Source organism: Crinia signifera, chromosome 9 (genome assembly GCF_055691185.1).
Source record: "Crinia signifera chromosome 9, ASM5569118v1, whole genome shotgun sequence".
Classification (NCBI taxonomy): domain Eukaryota; kingdom Metazoa; phylum Chordata; class Amphibia; order Anura; family Myobatrachidae; genus Crinia; species Crinia signifera.
In genome coordinates, this window is record NC_139225.1 from 165,667,724 (window position 1) to 165,691,928 (window position 24,205).

Genomic DNA, 24,205 nt, shown 5'->3' on the forward strand with positions numbered 1-24,205 from the left:
TGCCATGTTTTCAATTTATTGTCACAATCTCTCCATATATGGAACTAGACACGCCCTTTGGGTGGAGCATGACACGCCCCCTTAATGGGACGCTGTGCAAAATTCTATGACCAACTATAATCTCCCTGAAACTAGTTTTCAAAAGTAGGCAAGTATGTCTCTCCCCAGGGCTGCGGATTTTGTTGTGTGGACAGTTATGAGATTTGTAGAATAATAAACAGGAATAATAATAATGATAATTCTGGGCCGCGCTGCTGGCGGTTAGTTTATGGTAATAAAACAAGGACGGTTTATAAGTAAATAGGAGATACTGTCGCTGCAAACACGTATTCTGCGCTGAGCGGTACAGGAGCTGGCAGCACATATGTAAGTCTGTACCGGAACACGCGTGTTCTTGGCGCATTGTTTACCATTACATTATAACATGTACTATATATAATTATGGTCTGCGGGAGCCACCGGTGTTGGCAACAATCAGAAGGTTCCGCCATCAGATCCCCCACTAGTACGATTGTTCTGCATGATACAGCGGAGGTGATTATATAGGTGACACTGATTATGTCACAGGTCTGTATTGTCACTGTGTCCCCAATGTTCAACTACAGGCAATGATTGACGGACGGTGGCCAGTGGGGGTTACTGGGACGCACATCTCTGAACGAGCTGGGAAAATTGTCCGTCATCTTTCCATGGATTCCTGCGGTGATCAGGTGCGGCGGCACAGAGAGGTTGTAGCCATAAAAGCCGTAGGGGGGGTGTAATGAGCTGTTCAGGGCTTCCCGGGCAATGGCCGCAGAGGGGAATATGTTCCCAGATGTGGGCACTCTGTAGAACATCTGACTGGCAGGAGATTGGAGGCAGTGCCCCTTGAAGGTTTCCAGTCTGCTGCTTTTGGAGATGCCAAATGATGACAAGAAGGGGACGTCCACCATAAGCGGAGGGAGCACGTGGGTGCCAAGGCCGCCCTGTTTATCCGGGCCCGGTACCAAGAAGGAGCATTGTCTCAGGACAGCCCCTGGGCAGATCTTGTAGCAGAGTGGCAGATAGTTCTCCGGGCACGGGATGCCAAGGTTACAGGGGGGCAGGTGGAACGCAGGAGGGGAGCAGGATGGAGAAAGCAGAGGAGATGGTGCCCCACCACTGGAGGTGATGGGCGAGGAACCCGAACTGCCTCCTGGAAAGACAAAACGACACAAATCGTCACAATTCTGCCAATGGAGACACAGCGGCAATAGCCATATAAGTAGCAATAATAATGATAATAGTAATAACAGTATTTACTATAGACTACATAAATCACCCTGTGTGTATCATAGTTGCCCACCCTCCTGCATTCTGCAGGAGACTCCCTGACATAACAGCAATCTCCCTCATTAGTCTAGCAATCTCCCTCATGTCACCTAGCCCACATTAGACTGTTACATCATGGTTACCTCCCCTCCTGCATTCTGCAGGAGACGCAATCTCCCTCATTAGTCTAGCAATCTCCCTCATGTCACCTAGCCCACATTACACTGTTACATCATAGTTACCTCCCCTCCAGCATTCTGCAGGAGACTCCCTGACATAGCAGCAATCTCCCTCTCTCCCTCATTAGTCTAGCAATCTCCCTCATGTCACCTAGCCCACATTACACTGTTACATCATAGTTACCTCCCCTCCTGCATTCTGCAGGAGACTCCCTGACATAGCAGCAATCTCCCTCATTAGTCTAGCAATCTCCCTCATGTCACCTAGCCCACATTACACTGTTACATCATAGTTACCCCCCCCCCCCTGCATTCTGCAGGAGACTCCCTGATATAGCAGCAATCTCCCTCTCTCCCTCATTAGTCTAGCAATCTCCCCCATGTCACCTAGCCCACATTACACTGTTACATCATAGTTACCTCCCCCCCCCCCCTGCATTCTGCAGGAGACTCCCTGACATAGCAGCAATCTCCCTCTCCCCCTCATTAGTCTAGCAATCTCCCTCATGTCACCTAGCCCACATTACACTGTTACATCAGTTACCTCCCCTGCTGCATTCTGCAGGAGACTCCCTGACATAGCAGCAATCTCCCTCTCTCCCTCATTAGTCTAGCAATCTCCCTCATGTCACCTAGCCCACATTACACTGTTACATCATAGTTACCTCCCCTCCTGTATTCTGCAGGAGGACTCCCTGACATAGCAGCAATCTCCCTCTCTCCCTCATTAGTCTAGCAATCTCCCTCCTGTCACCTAGCCCACATTACACTGTTACATCATAGTTACCTCCCCTCCTGCAGGAGACTCCCTGACATAGCAGCAATCTCCCTCTCTCCCTTATTAGTCTAGCAATCTCCCTTATGTCACCTAGCCCACATTACACTGTTACATCATAGTTACCTCCCCTCCTGCATTCTGCAGGAGACTCCCTGAAATAGAAGCAATCTCCCTCTCTCCCTCATTAGTCTAGCAATCTCCCTCATGTCACCTAGCCCACATTACACTGTTACATTGTTTGGGGATAGAAGGAATGAGAGACAGATACATTTACATTGAATCATCAGCACCATTTCCCAGCACATTACCAAGTATAGTATCTCTTACTACATTTGGATATAAGTGATTTTACAAGATTCCTCTCAGATGTAGCAGTACACACCCACGCTTCTAGGTGCCACTTTCAAAATCTCTTTTCACAATCTCTCCATATATGGAATTAGACACGTCCTTTGGCTGGAGCATGACACACCCCCTCAAAGGGGCGCTGCGCTAAATTTTTATTACCAACTATAATCTCCCTGAAACTAGTTTTCAAAAGTAGGCAAGTATGGTGTGTATACTTAAGGGGTACACACACGGGGTGATTTCAGCCCCTTTTTCAAGCGATTTGATCAATTACAAAAAGGTGCACAGAACGCTCTATGTGTATGCGATGCAGGTGCAAGGTCCCTCGCAGAATATAACCATAGGAGAGGTGTGTGGGGCAAGAGAGGTAACACGTGGCAGGAGGGCCCTGCTCTCAGGCTCCCAGAGTATAACCATAAGAGAGGTGTATGGGGCGAGAGAGGTAACACGTGGCAGGAGGGCCCTGCTCTCAGGCTCCCAGAGTATAACCATAAGAGAGGTGTATGGGGCGAGAGAGGTAACACGTGGCAGGAGGGCCCTGCTCTCAGGCTCCCAGCATATAACCATAAGAGAGGTGTATGGGGCGAGAGAGGTAACACGTGGCAGGAGGGCCCTGCTCTCAGGCTCCCAGAATATAACCATAAGAGAGGTGTATGGGGCGAGAGAGGTAACACGTGGCAGAGGGCCCTGCTCTCAGGCTCCCAGAATATAACCATAAGAGAGGTGTATGGGGCGAGAGAGGTAACACGTGGCAGGAGGGCCCTGCTCTCAGGCTCCCAGAGTATAACCATAAGAGAGGTGTATGGGGCGAGAGAGGTAACACGTGGCAGGAGGGCCCTGCTCTCAGGCTCCCAGAATATAACCATAAGAGAGGTGTATGGGGCGAGAGAGGTAACACGTGGCAGGAGGGCCCTGCTCTCAGGCTCCCAGAGTATAACCATAAGAGAGGTGTATGGGGCGAGAGAGGTAACACGTGGCAGGAGGGCCCTGCTCTCAGGCTCCCAGAATATAACCATAAGAGAGGTGTATGGGGCGAGAGAGGTAACACGTGGCAGGAGGGCCCTGCTCTCAGGCTCCCAGAGTATAACCATAAGAGAGGTGTATGGGGCGAGAGAGGTAACACGTGGCAGGAGGGCCCTGCTCTCAGGCTCCCAGAATATAACCATAAGAGAGGTGTATGGGGCGAGAGAGGTAACACGTGGCAGGAGGGCCCTGCTCTCAGGCTCCCAGAATATAACCATAAGAGAGGTGTATGGGGCGAGAGAGGTAACACGTGGCAGGAGGGCCCTGCTCTCAGGCTCGCAGAATATAACCATCAGAGAGGTGTATGGGGCGAGAGAGGTAACACGTGGCAGGAGGGCCCTGCTCTCAGGCTCGCAGAATATAACCATAAGAGAGGTGTATGGGGCGATAGAGGTAACACGTGGCAGGAGGGCCCTGCTCTCAGGCTCCCAGAATATAACCATAAGAGAGGTGTATGGGGCGAGAGAGGTAACACGTGGCAGGAGGGCCCTGCTCTCAGGCTCCCAGAATATAACCATAAGAGAGGTGTATGGGGCGAGAGAGGTAACACGTGGCAGGAGGGCCCTGCTCTCAGGCTCCCAGAATATAACCATAAGAGTGGTGTATGGGGTGAGAGAGGTAACACGTGGCAGGAGGGCCCTGCTCTCAGGCTCCCAGAATATAACCATAAGAGAGGTGTATGGGGCGAGAGAGGTAACACGTGGCAGGAGGGCCCTGCTCTCAGGCTCCCAGAATATAACCATAAGAGAGGTGTGTGGGGCGAGAGAGGTAACACGTGGCAGGAGGGCCCTGCTCTCAGGCTCCCAGAATATAACCATAAGAGAGGTGCATGGGGCGAGAGAGGTAACACGTGGCAGGAGGGCCCTGCTCTCAGGCTCCCAGAATATAACCATAAGAGAGGTGTATGGGGCGAGAGAGGTAACACGTGGCAGGAGGGCCCTGCTCTCAGGCTCGCAGAATATAACCATAAGAGAGGTTTATGGGGCGAGAGAGGTAACACGTGGCAGGAGGGCCCTGCTCTCAGGCTCCCAGAATATAACCATAAGAGAGGTGTATGGGGCGAGAGAGGTAACACGTGGCAGGAGGGCCCTGCTCTCAGGCTCCCAGCATATAACCATAAGAGAGGTGTATGGGGCGAGAGAGGTAACACGTGGCAGGAGGGCCCTGCTCTCAGGCTCCCAAAGTATAACCATAAGAGAGGTGTATGGGGCGAGAGAGGTAACACGTGGCAGGAGGGCCCTGCTCTCAGGCTCGCAGAATATAACCATAAGAGAGGTTTATGGGGCGAGAGAGGTAACACGTGGCAGGAGGGCCCTGCTCTCAGGCTCGCAGAATATAACCATAAGAGAGGTGTATGGGGCGAGAGAGGTAACACGTGGCAGGAGGGCCTGCTCTCAGGCTCCCAGAATATAACCATAAGAGAGGTGTATGGGGCGAGAGAGGTAACACGTGGCAGGAGGGCCCTGCTCTCAGGCTCCCAGCATATAACCATAAGAGAGGTGTATGGGGCGAGAGAGGTAACACGTGGCAGGAGGGCCCTGCTCTCAGGCTCCCAAAGTATAACCATAAGAGAGGTGTATGGGGCGAGAGAGGTAACACGTGGCAGGAGGGCCCTGCTCTCAGGCTCCCAGAATATAACCATAAGAGAGGTGTATGGGGCGAGAGAGGTAACACGTGGCAGGAGGGCCCTGCTCTCAGGCTCCCAGAATATAACCATAAGAGAGGTGTATGGGGCGAGAGAGGTAACACGTGGCAGGAGGGCCCTGCTCTCAGGCTCCCAGAATATAACCATAAGAGTGGTGTATGGGGCGAGAGAGGTAACACGTGGCAGGAGGGCCCTGCTCTCAGGCTCCCAGAATATAACCATAAGAGAGGTGTATGGGGCGAGAGAGGTAACACGTGGCAGAAGGGCCCTGCTCTCAGGCTCCCAGAATATAACCATAAGAGAGGTGTATGGGGCGAGAGAGGTAACACGTGGCAGGAGGGCCCTGCTCTCAGGCTCCCAGAATATAACCATAAGAGAGGTGTATGGGGCGAGAGAGGTAACACGTGGCAGGAGGGCCCTGCTCTCAGGCTCACAGAGTATAACCATAAGAGAGGTGTATGGGGCGAGAGAGGTAACACGTGGCAGGAGGGCCCTGCTCTCAGGCTCACAGAATATAACCATAAGAGATGTGTATGGGGCGAGAGAGGTAACACGTGGCAGGAGGGTCCTGCTCTCAGGCTCCCAGAATATAACCATAAGAGAGGTGTATGGGGCGAGAGAGGTAACACGTGGCAGGAGGGCCCTGCTCTCAGGCTCCCAGCATATAACCATAAGAGAGGTGTATGGGGCGAGAGAGATAACACGTGGCAGGAGGGCCCTGCTCTCAGGCTCCCAGCATATAACCATAAGAGAGGTGTATGGGGCGAGAGAGGTAACACGTGGCAGGAGGGCCCTGCTCTCAGGCTCCCAGAATATAACCATAAGAGAGGTGTATGGGGCGAGAGAGGTAACACGTGGCAGGAGGGCCCTGCTCCCAGAATATAACCATAAGAGAGGTGTATGGGGCGATAGAGGTAACACGTGGCAGGAGGGCCCTGCTCTCAGGCTCCCAGAATATAACCATAAGAGAGGTGCATGGGGCGAGAGAGGTAACACGTGGCAGGAGGGCCCTGCTCTCAGACTCACAGAGTATACCATAAGAGAGGTGTATGGGGCGAGAGAGGTAACACGTGGCAGGAGGGCCCTGCTCTCAGGCTCCCAAAGTATAACCATAAGAGAGGTGTATGGGGCGAGAGAGGTAACACGTGGCAGGAGGGCCCTGCTCTCAGGCTCCCAGAATATAACCATAAGAGAGGTGTATGGGGCAGAGAGGTAACACGTGGCAGGAGGGCCCCTGCTCTCAGGCTCACAGAATATAACCATAAGAGAGGTGCATGGGGCGAGAGAGGTAACACGTGGCAGGAGGGCCCTGCTCTCAGGCTCCCAGCATATAACCATAAGAGAGGTGTATGGGGCGAGAGAGGTAACACGTGGCAGGAGGGCCCTGCTCTCAGGCTCCCAGCATATAACCATAAGAGAGGTGTATGGGGCGAGAGAGGTAACACGTGGCAGGAGGGCCCTGCTCTCAGGCTCCCAGCATATAACCATAAGAGAGGTGTATGTAACACGTGGCAGGAGGGCCCTGCTCTCAGGCTCCCAGAATATAACCATTAGAGGTGCATGGGGCGAGAGAGGTAACACGTGGCATTTTCTGTCTGTCGGACCCTAAATAGGAAGACTGGGATCTTCTCCTGTAATTATAGTAATAGCTGTAACTGCAGACAGAGGACCCATTATGTCATATCCTCCTCACTACACCCCCCCCCCCTCCCCCATTCCTGCCGCTCCGTCACAGGGTCCGGGGGTAGCGATCGGTCCTGCCCGTCATTATTCTGTGCTATGGGATCACTATCCAGCAATCTGTTGTATTATGAATATTAGCACATATTTATATAACACAGGGAGAGTTATGTGGACACATCTGTGCCAAGCAATCAGCACAGCCTATGACATGCCAGCCAATCACATACCTCCTAACTGATTACAGTGGGACAGTCACGCTATTTGGAGACTGTCCCTCCCCACGAGTGGCTGTGTCCCTGCGGGCGGGGGGCAGTTGTTGCTCTGTGCATGGCATCTCTTCAATGCAAGGAAGAGGAGCACTGGGCACAACGCTCCCACCCACTCTTCTCTTAGGCCCCACCCCCTTTCGGTCTGGCCACGCCCTTTGGGTTGCCCGAAGGAGCGGAAGGTTGGTACGGTGACGGACACTGCTTCTATGTCCTTCACATTGGGCGGAGATTTACTGTATCTAGCCTTGGTGAGAGATAAAGTGGAGAGAGATAAACAACCACCACAGCCTGTAACATGCAGTTACTACGTCTCTCATTATGGGGTACTTTTACTAAGATGGGATGTGTGTCCATAGCAACCAATTCAATGATCTCTATTAACTTCTAGAAAGTACTAAATAAATAAGTTAGAATCTGATTGGTTGCTATGGGCAACATCCCATATTCAATAGAACCCCTTGTTAGTAACATGTACCCCTATAAGTCCTCACATTGGGTGTGAAGATGTAGTATATTGGGAGACGTTGCCCATAGCAACCAGCTTTTGTCATTTTGTTAAACCTGTGGGTAGATTTATGTCCCGGCGACCAGGGGAATAATGCGTAATGCGCTATGCCCGTGCGTTATGGCAGGGGATAGCGCTTCCCCGATCTATGACACCTGCTGTGCGGCGGTGCGGGGCAGGAGGCATAGCGCTGGGGCGATATTTCATACTGAGACCCGGCCTCCTGCCTCATGTATGAACAGTCGGCATCGCTGACCGTTCCGCCCACTGCAGCTATCGACTCCGACAGCTGCAGGCAGCGATGCCCTATACCTACAGCAGGGACAGCGCTGTCCCTGCTGCTGGCTCTGAGCTGCGCTGGGATCTCGCGTGAGTAGCGAGATCCCGCGCAGTGAGCCAGCCGGGGGGGGGGGGGGGGGGGGAGGAGACGGCGCATCGGTATTCACTGATGCGCTGTCTCCAGGAGGGGACATCGCCGGAGGGGGGAGTTAGCGCTCCCCCGCTTCGGCAGACAAGGTGTTGATACATCTTGTCGGTCTCCCCTCCTGCTTGGCCGCGCTAATGAGACGAAGCAGGAAGTGTTATAGCGGCGCGTTTAGCGCCACCATAATAAATCTACCCCTCAATTAGATAAATGACAGTTGTAAGCTGATTGGTTGCTAAGGGCAAATTCTACCATTTATCTCTATCTAAGGTTAGATCCAATCTGCCAATCTGTGACTCTCCTGCTGTGGTGAGACTACAAATCCCAGCATGCCCTGCCACAGTTTTGTTGTTAGGGAATGCTAACACTGTGGCAGGGCATGCTGGGAGGTGGAGTTTCACAAACACACACAAAGAGAGATCATGCAAGTACACACTAAGAACACGGCTAATCGGAACAATTCTACAATAAACTGCGATTTACCACGGAGCCAATCTACCACAGTCAGGTGACCTCATCAGGTGGCGCCAGAGGCGTAACTAGAACTCTGCGGACCCCATAGCAAAATCTTGAAAGGGCCCCCAGCCGGCCGGAGGAATAGACGGAGACAGACTGACAAATGTGAGGGGGCTTTGATGAACAGGAGAGGGCATAGCCGGAGAGGCAGGGTGGCCCCTCTATCTACAGAGAGCGCAGGGGATGCAATTGTTATGGGGCACAATGACTTGTGGTGGCCCCAAGGCAATCCCAATGCACCCTTCAAAGTTTTATCATTTTTATTTTTAATCACTGCTGCCACAGGCCAGGTTGGGCATCACCTCCTCCCTGTATATCCAATAGTGTGCCACCCTCTGCCCGCATAGACCTAATTGTTCCCCATGTCCTCCAGTGTATAGCCATTGCTGAGTGAGGGGATGGAGGTGAAGCTGCTGCAGACTCTGGAAGCTGTACAATGGCTGCCGCTGCCCCATCCTGTCATCAGGAGCAATGCATGTCACTCACGGGGTGAGAGGACAGAGGACGGAGGTGAAGCCACATCATGTGCAGCTTCACCTCCATCCTCTCAACTAGTAAGTTACATGCTGGTCTCACTATCTTATAGAGGGTGCAGGGGATTGCCTTGCCGCCACCTCTCCCCCCCCCCCCCCCCCCCCCCCCCCTGCCGGGTGACTTCCAGAGCACGGAACCCCTCAGCCGGGTGACTTCATCAGGTGGGGCCCAGCTCTACAGCACAGAACCCCTCAGCCAGGTGACCTCATCAGGTGGGGCCCAGCTCCAGAGCACGGAACCCCTCAGCCAGTACCTCATGAGGTGGGGCCCAGCTCCAGAGCATGGAACCCCTCAGCCAGATGACCTCATCAGGTGGTGCCCAGCTCCAGAGCACTGGACCCTTCAGCCAGGTGACCTCATTAGGTGGGGCCTAGCTCCAGAGCGTGGAACCCCTCAGCCAGTACCTCATGAGGTGGGGCCCAGCTCCAGAGCACTGGACCCTTCAGCCAGGTGACCTCATTAGGTGGGGCCCAGCTCCAGAGCACGGAACCCCTCAGCCAGGTGACCTCATCAGGTGGAGCCCAATTCCAGAGCACGGAACCCCTCAGCCAGGTGACCTCATCAGGTGGAGCCCAATTCCAGAGCATGGAACCCCTCAGCCAGTACCTCATCAGGTGGGGCCCAGTTCCAGAGCACTGGACCCTTCAGGCCTTGCGCACATCTGCACTGTGCACACCTTGTCCCCCAGCCCGCGGGATCTCAGTCAGCATGCTGAGCAGAGTGCTGAGTCTGGGACACAGAGGGGAAGTGCCGTGCTGATAGTGATCGGCGCTCCCCTCTCTGTCCTAGACTTTTGGGCCAATTTTCACCCAATTCAGGCAGATCAGGCCGAGAAATTGGAATTGGACCCATCAGTGGCACCTTGATGGTGCTTGTTAGCACCCGCAATGTATTGTGTCCGATTCCATGCATAGGTGTTTAACAAAAAAATGTAAAAGAATGAGCGGCCGCTGATTGGATGAGAGAGCTCTCTCAGCCAATCAGCAAATGTCACCACCACCACTGCTAAAATCACATGTGAGCCTAACAGATGGACAGATAGTGTATGGGGGCCTTTACATCAATAGGAAGCAGCAGACAAGTGCTAGAAGTGTCACACATGTTAGTAGTGGTACTTATGGTACTTATGGTACTTAGGTTGTGCTGGCTCAGGGGGGCCTGTGCTCTGGATTTGGGCCTTAGGAATGTTATATTTCTCCATTGTACCTAATTGCCCCCAATGTATCAGTATCCTCTTACCAGGTGTCTCGCTCCCAAAAGCCTTGAAATCTAAGGCAAGAGACGGTCTCCAGGGGTATGTCTCCAGCAGCCCATCCAGGACACCTCTGTAAGAGAAAAGAGACATTACAGCGCGCAGGTCTCTCGCATGCAGGACTGTTGTATACATCACCGGCCGCAATGACGTCACCTGTTCCTGCCAGGATCCCTAAAACCCTTCGCAAAAGGATTCCTATCAATCTTCAGCTTCGTGATCTGCAGAGAGAAACAACGCAAATGAGCTTAATGTAATCCTGAAAAAGCAATAGACAGGCACAGGTGTGATGTGCAGGTGGGATAGACAGGCGCAGGTGTGATGTGCAGGTGGGATAGACAGGCACAGGTGTGATGTGCAGGTGGGATAGACAGGAACAGGTGTGATGTGCAGGTGGGATAGACAGGCACAGGTGTGATGTGCAGGTGGGATAGACAGGCACAGGTGTGATGTGCAGGTGGGATAGACAGGCACAGGTGTGATGTGCAGGTGGGATAGACAGGCACAGGTGTGATGTGCAGGTGGGATAGACAGGCACAGGTGTGATGTAAGGTGGGATAGACAGGCACAGGTGTGATGTGCAGGTGGGATAGACAGGCGCAGGTGTGATGTGCAGGCGGGATAGACAGGCGCAGGTGTGATGTGCAGGTGGGATAGACAGGCGCAGGTGTGATGTGCAGGTGGGATAGACAGGCGCAGGTGTGATGTGCAGGTGGGATAGACAGGCGCAGGTGTGATGTGCAGGTGGGATAGACAGGAACAGGTGTGATGTGCAGGTGGGATAGACAGGAACAGGTGTGATGTGCAGGTGGGATAGACAGGCACAGGTGTGATGTGCAGGTGGGATAGACAGGCACAGGTGTGATGTGCAGGTGGGATAGACAGGCGCAGGTGTGATGTGCAGGTGGGATAGACAGGCGCAGGTGTGATGTGCAGGTGGGATAGACAGGCGCAGGTGTGATGTGCAGGTGGGATAGACAGGCACAGGTGTGATGTAAGGTGGGATAGACAGGCGCAGGTGTGATGTGCAGGTGGGATAGAAAGGCGCAGGTGTGATGTGCAGGCGGGATAGACAGGCGCAGGTGTGATGTGCAGGTGGGATAGACAGGCGCAGGTGTGATGTGCAGGTGGGATAGACAGGCGCAGGTGTGATGTGCAGGTGGGATAGACAGGAGCAGGTGTGATGTGCAGGTGGGATAGACAGGCGCAGGTGTGATGTGCAGGTGGGATAGACAGGCGCAGGTGTGATGTGCCGGTGGGATAGACAGGCGCAGGTGTGGTGTGCAGGTGTGATATACAGGCACAGGTGTTGTGTGCAGGTGGGATAGACAGGCACAGGTGTGGTGTGCAGGTGTGATAGACAGGCACAGGTGTTGTGTGCAGGTGGGATAGACAGGCACAGGTGTTGTGTGCAGGTGGGATAGACAGGCACAGGTGTTGTGTGCAGGTGGGATAGACAGGCACAAGTGTTATGTGCAGGTGGGATAAACAGGAACAGGTGTGATGTGCAGGTGGGATAGACAGGAACAGGTGTGATGTGCAGGTGGGATAGACATGCACAGGTGGGATGTGCAGGTGGGATAGACAGGCACAGGTGTGATGTGCAGGTGGGATAGACAGGCACAGGTGTGATGTGCAGGTGGGATAGACAGGTGCAGGTGGGATAGACAGGCACAGGTGTGGTGTGCAGGTGTGATATACAGGCACAGGTGTTATGTGCAGGTGGGATAGACAGGCACAGGTGTGATGTGCAGGTGGGATAGACAGGCACAGGCGTGGTGTGCAGGTGGGATAGACAGGCACAGGCGTGATGTGCAGGTGGGATAGACAGGCACAGGCGTGATGTGCAGGTGGGATAGACAGGCACAGGTGTGGTGTGCAGGTGTGATATACAGGCACAGGTGTTGTGTGCAGGTGTGATAGACAGGCACAGGTGTGGTGTGCAGGTGTGATATACAGGCACAGGTGTTATGTGCAGGTGGGATAGACAGGAACAGGTGTGATGTGCAGGTGGGATAGACAGGAACAGGTGTGATGTGCAGGTGGGATAGACAGGCACAGGTGTGATGTGCAGGTGGGATAGACAGGCACAGGAGTGATGTGCAGGTGGGATAGACAGGCACATGTGGGATAGACAGGTGCAGGTGGGATAGACAGGCGCAGGTGGGATAGAGAGGCGCAGGCGCAATAGATAGGGGCAGGTGGGATATACAGTTGCAGGTGGAAAAGAAAGGCCCAGGTGCGATAGGTGCAGGTGGGATAGACAGGTGCAGGTGCAATAGACAGGGGCAGGTGTGATAGACTGGAGCAGGTGAGATAAACAGGCACAGGAGGGATAGAAAGGCGCAGGTGGGATAGACAGGCGCAGGTGGGATAGACAGGCACATGTGGGATAGACAGGTGCAGGTGAGATAGACAGGCGCAGGTGGGATAGTAAGGCACAGGCGCAATAGACAGGGGCAGGTGGGATATACAGTTGCAGGTGAAAAAGAAAGGCCCAGGTGTGATAGGTGCAGGTGGGATAGACAGGTGCAGGTGCAATAGACAGGGGCAGGTGTGATAGACTGGAGCAGGTGAGATAAACAGGCGCAGGAGGAATAGACTGGCGCAGGAGGGATAGACAGGCACAGGTGGGATAGACAGGCGCAGGTGAGATAGACAGGCGCAGGTGAGATAGACAGGCGCAGGTGGGATAGACAGGCGCAGGTGGGATAGACAGGAGCAGGTGGGATAGACAGGCGCAGGTGGGATAGACAGGCGCAGGTGGGATAGACAGGCGCAGGTGAGATAGACAGGCGCAGGTGGGATAGACAGGCGCAGGTGGGATAGACAGGCGCAGATGGGATAGACAGGAGCAGGTGGGATAGACAGGTGCAGGTGGGATAGACAGGAGCAGATGGGATAGACAGGTGCAGGTGGGATAGACAGGAGCAGGAGGGATAGAGAGGAGCAGGTGGGATAGACAGGTGCAGGTGGGATAGAGAGGAGCAGGTGGGATAGACAGGTGCAGGTGGGATAGACAGGCGCAGGTGGGATAGACAGCGCAGGTGGGATAGACAGGCGCAGGTGGGATAGACAGGAGCAGGTGGGATAGACAGGCGCACGTGGGATAGAGAGGAGCAGGAGGGATAGAGAGGAGCAGGTGGGATAGACAGGTGCAGGTGGGATAGACAGGTGCAGGTGGGATAGACAGGCCCAGGTAGGGCAGATACAATAGATAGGCGCAGGTGGGATAGTAAGGCGCAGGCGCAATATACAGTTGCAGGTGGAAAAGAGAGGCCCAGGTGCGATAGGTGCAGGTGGGATTGACAGGTGCAGGTGGGAAAGAAAGGCCCAGGTGCGATAGGTGCAGGAGGGACAGACAGGCGCAGGTGCAATAGACAGGGGCAGGTGTGATAGACTGGAGCAGGTGAGATAAACAGGCGCAGGAGGGATAGACAGGTGCAGGTGGGATAGACAGGTGCAGGTGGGATAGACAGGTTCAGGTGAGGTAGACAGGCCCAGGTAGTGCAGATACAATAGATAGGCGCAGGTGGGATAGTAAGGCGCAGGCGCAATATACAGGTGCAGGTGGGAAAGAAAGGCCCAGGTGCGATAGGTGCAGGAAGGACAGGCAGGCGCAGGTGCAATAGACAGGGGCAGGTGTGATAGACTGGAGCAGGTGAGATAAACAGGCGCAGGAGGGATAGACAGGCGCAGGTGGGATAGACAGGCGCAGGTGGGATAGAGAGGAGCAGGTGTGATAGGCAGGTGCAGGTGGGATAGACACAAGCAGGTGGGATAGACACAAGCAGGTGGGATAGACAGGCGCAGGTGGGATAGACAGGAGCAGGAGGGATAGAGAGGAGCAGGTGGGATAGACAGGTGCAGGTGGGATAGACAGGTGCAGGTGGGATAGACACGAGCAGGTGGGATAGACAGGTGCAGGTGGGATAGACACGAGCAGGTGGGATAGACAGGCGCAGGTGGGATAGACAGGCGCAGGTGGGATAGACTGGCGCAGGTGGGATAGACAGGCGCAGGTGGGATAGACAGGAGCAGGTGGGATAGACAGGTGCAGGTGGGATAGACAGGAGCAGGTGGGATAGACAGGCGCAGGTGGGATAGACAGGCGCAGGTGGGATAGACAGGCGCAGGTGGGATAGACAGGCGCAGGTGGGATAGACAGGCGCAGGTGGGATAGACAGGCGCAGGTGGGATAGACAGGAGCAGGTGTGATAGACAGGTGCAGGTGGGATAGACAGGAGCAGATGTGATAGACAGGCGCAGGTGTGATAGAGAGGCGCAGGTGTGATAGAGAGGAGCAGGTGTGATAGGCAGGTGGGATAGAGAGGAGCAGGTGGGATAGAGAGGAGCAGGTGGGATAGAGAGGAGCAGGTGTGATAGACAGGCGCAGCTGTGATAGAGAGGAGCAGATGTGATAGACAGGCACAGGTGGGATAGAGAGGAGCAGGTGGGATAGACAGGCGCAGGTGGGATAGACAGGCGCAGGTGGGATAGACAGGCGCAGGTGGGATAGACAGGCGCAGGTTGGATAGACAGGCGCAGGTGGGATAGACAGGCGCAGGTGTGATAGAGAGGAGCAGATGGGATAGACTGGCGCTGGTGGGATAGACAGGTGCAGGTGGGATAGACAGGTGCATGTGGGATAGAGAGGAGCAGGTGGGATAGACAGGTGCAGGTGGGATAGAGAGGAGCAGGTGGGGTAGACAGGCCCAGGTAGGGCAGATACAATAGATAGGCGCAGGTGGGATAGTAAGGCGCAGGCGCAATATACAGGTGCAGGTGGGAAAGAAAGGCCCAGGTGCGATAGGTGCAGGAGGGACAGGCAGGCGCAGGTGCAATAGACAGGGGCAGGTGTGATAGACTGGAGCAGGTGAGATAAACAGGCGTGGGAGGGATAGACAGGCGCAGGTGGGATAGACAGGCGCAGGTGGGATAGAGAGGAGCAGGTGTGATAGGCAGGTGCAGGTGGGATAGACACAAGCAGGTGGGATAGACACAAGCAGGTGGGATAGACAGGTGCAGGTGGGATAGACAGGAGCAGGAGGGATAGAGAGGAGCAGGTGGGATAGACAGGTGCAGGTGGGATAGACAGGTGCAGGTGGGATAGACACGAGCAGGTGGGATAGACAGGTGCAGGTGGGATAGACACGAGCAGGTGGGATAGACAGGCGCAGGTGGGATAGACAGGCGCAGGTGGGATAGACTGGCGCAGGTGGGATAGACAGGCGCAGGTGGGATAGACAGGAGCAGGTGTGATAGACAGGTGCAGGTGGGATAGACAGGAGCAGGTGGGATAGACAGGCGCAGGTGGGATAGACAGGCGCAGGTGGGATAGACAGGCGCAGGTGGGATAGACAGGCGCAGGTGGGATAGACAGGCGCAGGTGGGATAGACAGGAGCAGGTGTGATAGACAGGTGCAGGTGGGATAGACAGGAGCAGATGTGATAGACAGGCGCAGGTGTGATAGAGAGGCGCAGGTGTGATAGAGAGGAGCAGGTGTGATAGGCAGGCGGGATAGAGAGGAGCAGGTGGGATAGAGAGGAGCAGGTGTGATAGACAGGCGCAGCTGTGATAGAGAGGAGCAGATGTGATAGACAGGCACAGGTGGGATAGAGAGGAGCAGGTGGGATAGAGAGGAGCAGGTGGGATAGACAGGCGCAGGTGGGATAGACAGGCGCAGGTGGGATAGACAGGCGCAGGTGGGATAGACAGGCGCAGGTGGGATAGAGAGGAGCAGGTGGGATAGACAGGCGCAGGTTGGATAGACAGGCGCAGGTGGGATAGACAGGCGCAGGTGTGATAGAGAGGAGCAGATGGGATAGACTGGCGCTGGTGGGATAGACAGGTGCAGGTGGGATAGACAGGTGCATGTGGGATAGAGAGGAGCAGGTGGGATAGACAGGTGCAGGTGGGATAGAGAGGAGCAGGTGGGATACAGAGGAACAGGTGGGATAGAGAGGAGCAGGTGTGATAGAGAGGAGCAGGTGGGATAGACAGGTGCAGGTGTGATAGAGAGGAGCAGGTGGGATAGACAGGCGCAGGTGGGATAGACAGGCGCAGGAAGGATAGACAGGCGCAGGAGGGATAGACAGGCGCAGGAGGGATAGACAGGCGCAGGTGGGATAGACAGGCGCAGGTGGGATAGACAGGTGCAGGTGGGATAGAGAGGAGCAGGTGGGATAGACAGGTGCAGGTGTGATAGACAGGCGCAGGTGGGATAGACAGGCGCAGGTGGGATAGACAGGCGCAGGTGGGATAGACAGGCGCAGGCGGGATAGAGAGGCACAGGTGGGATAGAGAGGAGCAGGTGGGATAGAGAGGAGCAGGTGGGATAGACAGGCGCAGGTGGGATAGACAGGCGCAGGTGGGATAGACAGGCGCAGGTGTGATAGAGAGGAGCAGGTGGGATAGACTGGCGCTGGTGAGAGACAGGTGCAGGTGGGATAGACAGGTGCAGGTGGGATAGACAGGGGCATGTGGGATAGAGAGGAGCAGGTGGGATAGACAGGTGCAGGTGGGATAGACAGGTGCAGGTGGGATAGACAGGAGCAGCTGTGATAGAGAGGAGCAGGTGGGATAGACAGGTGCTGGTGGGATAGAGAGGAGCAGGTGGGATAGAGAGGAGCAGGTGTGATAGAGAGGAGCAGGTGGGATAGACAGGTGCAGGTGGGATAGAGAGGAGCAGGTGGGATAGACAGGCAGGCGCAGGTGGGATAGACAGGCGCAGGTGGGATAAATCAATCGTTTTCTGTACAGAATTCACGCCATATTCGGACGCGAGTGGCATTCGCACATGCGCAGATACGCCTCTGCACATGCGCAAACACAAACCATCGACCATCTGTCTGCATTCGGAGCCATCCGACTCAATCAGAATAAGTGCCTACTGTAAATCATTAGTCATTGATCAGTATTTATAACGTTCCTGGCGGTATAATAGGTAACAATGGCCACCCACCTGCTGGTTCTGGTACGCTGTTACCGTGGTGAATTCTGTTTCTGTGAATGAGAACGTTCTGACCCCCTCCGCTGGCAAGGACTGTATCTGGGAGAGGTCGAAGCGGGAGTCCTGGACAATGACGTGCACCCGAGGTTTGTACTTGTGCATGGACTGCAGGATAATCTGTAATATAACGCAGGGTTAGTGTGACCCGGGTGTAATCCCTGAGAGATGCATGGACTGTAAAATAATCTGTAATATAACACAGGGTTAGTGTGACCGGGGTGTAATACCTGAGAGGTGCATGGACTGCAGGATAATCTGTAATATAACGCAGGGTTAGTGTGACCCGGGTGTAATCCCTGAGAGGTGCATGGACTGTAGGATAATCTGTAATATAACGCAGGATTAGTGTGACCCGGGTGTAATCCCTGAGAGGTGCATGGACTGTACGATAATCTGTAATATAACGCCGGGTTAGTGTGACTGGGGTGTAATCCCTGAAAGGTGCATGGACTGCGGGATAATCTGTAATATAACGCCGGGTTAGTGTGACTGGGGTGTAATCCCTGAGAGGTGCATGGACTGCAGGATAACCTGTAATATAACGCCGGGTTAGTGTGACCGGGGTGTAATACCTAAGAGGTGCATGTACTGCAGGATAATATGTAATATAACGCCGGGTTAGTGTGACTGGGGTGTAATCCCTGAGAGGTGCATGGACTGCAGGATAATCTGTAATATAACGCCGGGTTACTGTGACCGGGGTGTAATACCTGAGAGGTGCATGGACTGTAGGATAATCTGTAATATAACGCAGGGTTAGTGTGACCCGGGTGTAATCCCTGAGAGGTGCATGGACTGTACAATAATCTGTAATATAACGCAGGGTTAGTGTGACCGGCGTGTAATACCTGAGAGGTGCATGGACTGTACGATAATCTGTAATATAACGCCGGGTTAGTGTGACCGGGGTGTAATACCTGAGAGGTGCATGGACTGTGGGATAATCTGTAATATAACGCCGGGTTAGTGTGACCGGGGTGTAATCCCTGAGAGGTGCATGGACTGCAGGATAATCTGTAATATAACGCAGGGTTAGTGTGACTGGGGTGTAATCCCTGAGAGGTGCATGGACTGCAGGATAATCTGTAATATAACGCCGGGTTACTGTGACCAGGGTGTAATACCGGAGAGGTGCATGGACTGCAGGATGATCTATAATATAACGCTGGGTTAGTGTGACCGGGGTGTAATCCCTGAGAGGTGCATGGACTGCAGGATAATCTGTAAAATAACGCTGGGTTAGTGTGGCCAGGGTGTAATCCCTGAGAGGTGCATGGACTGCAGCATAATCTGTAATATAATGCCGGGTTAGTGTGACCGGGGTGTAATCCCTGAGAGGTGCATGGACTGCAGGATGATCTATAATATAACACCGGGTTAGTGTGACCGGGGTGTAATCCCTGAGAGGTGCATGGACTGCAGGATAATCTGTAAAATAACGCTGGGTTAGTGTGGCCGTGGTGTAATCCCTGAGAGGTGCATGGACTGCAGGATAATCTGATAATCAGGATAATCTGTAATACAACGCCGGGGTAGTGTGGCCGGGGTGTAATCCCTGAGAGGTGCATGGACTGCAGGATAATCTGTAATATAACGCTGGGTTAGTGTGACCTGTGATCTATGTGAGTTGAGAACTGCCAGCTCCGGGGTGGCTCTGACCGAACACTCATGGCCTGATCCACGGCCTGCGATGTGGGTGCGCTGGCTGCTGCTCTGACTGCTCCTGCTGGGGTACCCGGCACACAGAGACAACCGAAGGATCCCCTGACACGTGAGCCGCTAACTATCTCCCCCCTCACACACACACACCCCAACCGGTGGTTGTTTTACCCCCTCCATCCCCTTGCCCCATCTCAATTCTAACTGCCGCTCCATCACTAATAACTGCCCCTGTCACATGGCTGACTGTCCTTCAACTATCCCTATAACCCCACTAACTGCGCCCTCACCACACTAATTGCACCTCCACACCACTAACAGTTATAGCCACTTACCCTGCTAACACATCATCTACCCTCCTGCCCCACTGACTGCACATCCTCTACCCTCCTGCCCCACTGACTGCACATCCTCTACCCTCCTGCCCCACTAACTGCACATCCTCTACCCTCCTGCCCCACTGACTGCACATCATCTACCCTCCTGCCCCACTGACTACACATCATCTACCCTCCTGCCCCACTGACTGCACATCATCTACCCTCCTGCCCCACTGACTGCACATCATATTCCCTCCTGCCCCACTGACTGCACATCATATACCCTCCTGCCCCACTGACTGCACATCATCTACCCTCCTGCCCCACTGACTGCGCATCATCTACCCTCCTGCCCCACTGACTGCACATCCTCTACCCTCCTGCCCCACTGACTGCACATCATCTACCCTCCTGCCCCACTGACTACACATCATCTACCCTCCTGCCCCACTGACTGCACATCCTCTACCCTCCTGCCCCACTGACTGCGCATCATATACCATCCTGCCCCACTGACCGCGCATCCTCTACCCTCCTGCCCCACTGATTGCGCATCATCTCCCCTCCTGCCCCACTGACTGCGCATCATCTACCCCCCTGCCCCACTGACTGCACATCATCTACCCTCCTGACCCACTGACTGCGCATCATCTACCCTCCTGCCCCACTGACTGCGCATCATCTACCCTCCTGCCCCACTGACTGCACATCATATACCCTCCTGCCCCACTGACTGCACATCATATACCCTCCTGCCCCACTGACTGCACATCATCTACCCTCCTGCCCCACTGACTGCGCATCATCTACCCTCCTGCCCCACTGACTGCGCATCATCTACCCTCCTGCCCCACTGACTGCGCATCCTATACCCTCCTGCCCCACTGACTGTGCATCATATACCCTCCTGCCCCACTGACTGCACATCATCTACCCTCCTGCCCCACTGACTGCACATCATATACCCTCCTGCCCCACTGACTGTGCATCATATACCCTCCTGCCCCACTGACTGTGCATCATATACCCTCCTGCCCCACTGACTGCACATCCTCTACCCTCCTGCCCCACTGACTGCGCATCCTCTACCCTCCTGCCCCACTGACTGCGCATCATCAACCCTCCTGCCCCACTGACTGCACATCATATTCCCTCCTGCCCCACTGACTGTGCATCATATACCCTCCTGCCCCACTGACTGCACATCATATTCCCTCCTGCCCCACTGACTGCACATCCTCTACCCTCCTGCCCCACTGACTGCGCATCATATACCATCCTGCCCCACTGACCGCACATCCTCTACCCTCCTGCCCCACTGACTGTGCATCATATACCCTCCTGCCCCACTGACTGCACATCATCTACCCTCCTGCCCCACTGACTGCACATCATATACCCTCCTGCCCCACTGACTGTGCATCATATACCCTCCTGCCCCACTGACTGCACATCCTCTACCCTCCTGCCCCACTGACTGCGCATCATCTACCCTCCTGCCCCACTGACTGCACATCCTCTACCCTCCTGCCCCACTGACTGCACATCATCTCCCCTCCTGCCCCACTGACTGCGCATCATATACCCTCCTGCCCCACTGACTGTGCCTCATCTACCCTCCTGCCCCACTGACTGCGCATCATCTACCCTCCTGCCCCACTGACTGCGCATCCTCTACCCTCCTGCCCCTCTGACTGCGCATCATCTCCCCTCCTGCCCCACTGACTGCGCATCATCTACCCTCCTGCCCCACTGACTGCACATCCTCTACCCTCCTGCCCCACTGACTGCACATCCTCTACCCTCCTGCCCCACTGACTGCACATCCTCTACCCTCCTGCCCCACTGACTGCACATCATCTACCCTCCTGCCCCACTGACTGCGCATCATCTACCCTCCTGCCCCACTGACTGCGCATCCTCTACCCTCCTGCCCCACTGACCGCGCATCATCTACCCTCCTGCCCCACTGACCGCACATCATCTACCCTCCTGCCCCACTGACTGCACATCATCTACCCTCCTGCCCCACTGACTGCACATCATCTACCCTCCTGCCCCACTGACTGCACATCATCTACCCTCCTGCCCCACTGACTGCACATCCTCCTCCCTTCATCGCAGCCTGCTCACAGCCAGCCTACAGGATGCCCTTAGGAAAAAAGCCTGGCAACGGAACCCGCCACTCCCCTACCACAGTATGGACCTCCACAACCCACCAAAGCGGCCCCTCAACACCCACACTACCCTCACACACACCCCTACCCCATCCACCGCTCCCACACCTCACCACAACCACAGACACACACCCGCACCCCCATCAGCACCACACCCACCCGCACATGCCTCTCCCACCACCCGCACTGACCCCACACCGCAGTCAAACACAACTGTAATACCCCCGCACACGACACTCCCTCACCCATGCAATCCTTGCACACACCAGCTACACACCCGCTCATCCCCAACCAAGTAACACTGCACCCACCCACCATACCCCCACAACCACACCTACTGCGCATACAGTACACCCACACCCACCTGCTAATAAACTACACCTGACCCTCAGTTACCAGCAGCACCCCTGCAACCGCTCCTCACCCACCCACAACACCACCACACCCGCCCCAGCCACGGCACCCCCGCAAGTGCAACTAAACCAACCCTCAGCACACCCGCACCCACCCCTCCCACACCCACAGCACCACTGGACACTCTCCACCACCTGCGGCAACCACTCACCCACCGCTTTCCCACCTGCCCTACTAATGCACCCACCCACAGCACCCCCACACCCGGGACTCAACCCGCAGTACCCTTCAAACCAACACCGCACCCACCCATCACCCATTCGCAGTACACATGAACCCATACCTTCCCCACCACCATTTTTACTGCACTCAAAGCACCCCCTCAACTACCCCTCACTCAACCGGTGCACCCAACCAACCCACACCACTCATACGAGGCACCCACACCTGCAACTTCACCGCCCGCAGTATCCCTGCACCCGCCATTCAACCACCCACACCAATCCCAATCAACCTCCCCCACCCACGGCACCCTCACCCACCCACGTCACCCACCAACCAAAGCAGCACCACATCCACTGACACATCCATTCGCCTGCGAGTATACGGGAGAGAAGTCATTCAATGGTCGCCAAGCAGCGAATGACTATACCACTGTCATTCACAAGCCACTTTCATGCGGCTGGGAAATGTCCGAGAACGGGGCAGAAGAGCACGTTGTGATATATAGAGAATATATACCTACATGTCCTTTGTCATCCATCTCATTGTTGGTTAGTTTGACCCGATCGAAGCTGATGATCTGACGCATCCAGGTGTCTCCGGAGCAGGGGGAGTCGGGGTGCAGGTAGAGTCGGGGGGTGATACAGGAATGGTCCGTGTTCCCAGCCACCATCCACTGAGAGCTGTGATAGACGTACCTGCAGGAGAGGCAGCGGCAGGTGAGCTACAGGTGTGTACAGGGGGCGTACACAGCGCCGCAGGGGGCGTGACCAGATGATGATAATGTGACACGGACCTGTAGCGCTTGGAGTCCACAGGGACGATGTCCATGGCGATATAATACTGCTTGGCCGCATCCAGACCTTTCACTTTGATTCGTACAGAGGGGAACATTCTCCTTACACAGGACAGAGATATAAATATTGTTATTCCACATCGACACTGTATATTATCACTCTGCATGGGGTACTGGAGGGGGCTGAGCAGGTGCTGCATGGGGTACTGGAGGGGGCTGAGCAGGTGCTGCATGGGGTACTGGAGGGGGCTGAGCACATGCTGCATGGGGTACTGGAGGGGGCTGAGCAGGTGCTGCATGGGGCACTGGAGGGGGCTGAGCAGGTGCTGCATGGGGTACTGGAGGGGGCTGAGCAGTTGCTGCATGGGGTACTGGGAGTGGCTGAGCACATGCTGCATGGGGTACTGGAGGGGGCTGAGCAGGTGCTGCATGGGGTACTGGAGGTGGCTGAGCAGGTGCTGCATGGGGTACTGGAGGTGGCTGAGCAGGTGCTGCATGGGGTACTGGAGGTGGCTGAGCAGGTGCTGCATGGGGTACTGGGAGTGGCTGAGCACATGCTGCATGGGGTACTGGGGGTGGCTGAGCAGGTGCTGCATGGGGTACTGGAGGGGGCTGAGCACATGCTGCATGGGGTACTGGGGGCGGCTGAACAGGTGCTGCATGGGGTAGTGGTGGTGGCTGAACAAGTGCTGCATGGGGTACTGGAGGCGGCTGAGCAGGTGCTGCATGGTGTACTGGAGGGGGCTGAGCAGGTGCTGCATGGGGTACTGGGGTGGCTGAGCAGGTGCTGCATGGGGTACTGGGGGCGGCTGAGCAAGTGCTGCATGGTGTACTGGAGGTGGCTGAGCTGGTGCTGCATGGGGTACTGGGGTGGCTGAGCAGGTGCTGCATGGGGTACTGGGGGCGGCTGAGCAAGTGCTGCATGGTGTATTGGAGGTGGCTGAGCACGTGCTGCATGGGGTAATGGGGGTGGCTGGATAATATAACGCTGGATAATATAACGCTGGATAATATAACGCTGGATAATATAATGCTGGGAATATAACGCTGGGAATATAACGCTGGGATATATAACGCTGGATAATATAACGCTGGATAATATAATGCTGGGGAATATAATGCTGGGAATAGAAAGCTGGGAATATAACGATGGGATATATAACGCTGGATAATATAACGCTGGATAATATAATGCTGGGGAATATAACGCGGGGGAAT

General features: G+C 54.9%; 1 protein-coding gene across 1 annotated transcript; it reads right to left on the reverse strand.

Annotated features, from left to right (window-relative positions):
* Positions 1-72: 72 nt before the first annotated feature.
* TBX22 (T-box transcription factor 22) lies at positions 73-23,085 on the reverse strand. Its single transcript, XM_083160673.1, has 6 exons — positions 22,988-23,085; positions 22,715-22,889; positions 17,412-17,576; positions 10,603-10,667; positions 10,434-10,519; positions 73-1,174 (listed from the first exon to the last, which is right to left on the reverse strand). Exons 1-6 carry the CDS (start codon positions 23,083-23,085, stop codon positions 600-602), a joined length of 1,164 nt encoding a protein of 387 aa, XP_083016799.1. The 3' UTR covers positions 73-599.
* Between the last annotated feature and the right edge of the window lie 1,120 nt (positions 23,086-24,205).

Coding starts and splice junctions, on each gene's coding strand:
- TBX22 (XM_083160673.1), bottom strand. CDS start 23,085: ATGTTCCCCTCTGTACGAATCAAAGTGAAAGGTCTGGATGCGGCCAAG. Junction 22,890..22,987: donor GTGGACTCCAAGCGCTACAG/GTCCGTGTCACA, acceptor CCTCTCCTGCAG/GTACGTCTATCACAGCTCTC. Junction 10,668..17,411: donor CAGCGTACCAGAACCAGCAG/GTGGGTGGCCAT, acceptor TTCTCTCTGCAG/ATCACGAAGCTGAAGATTGA.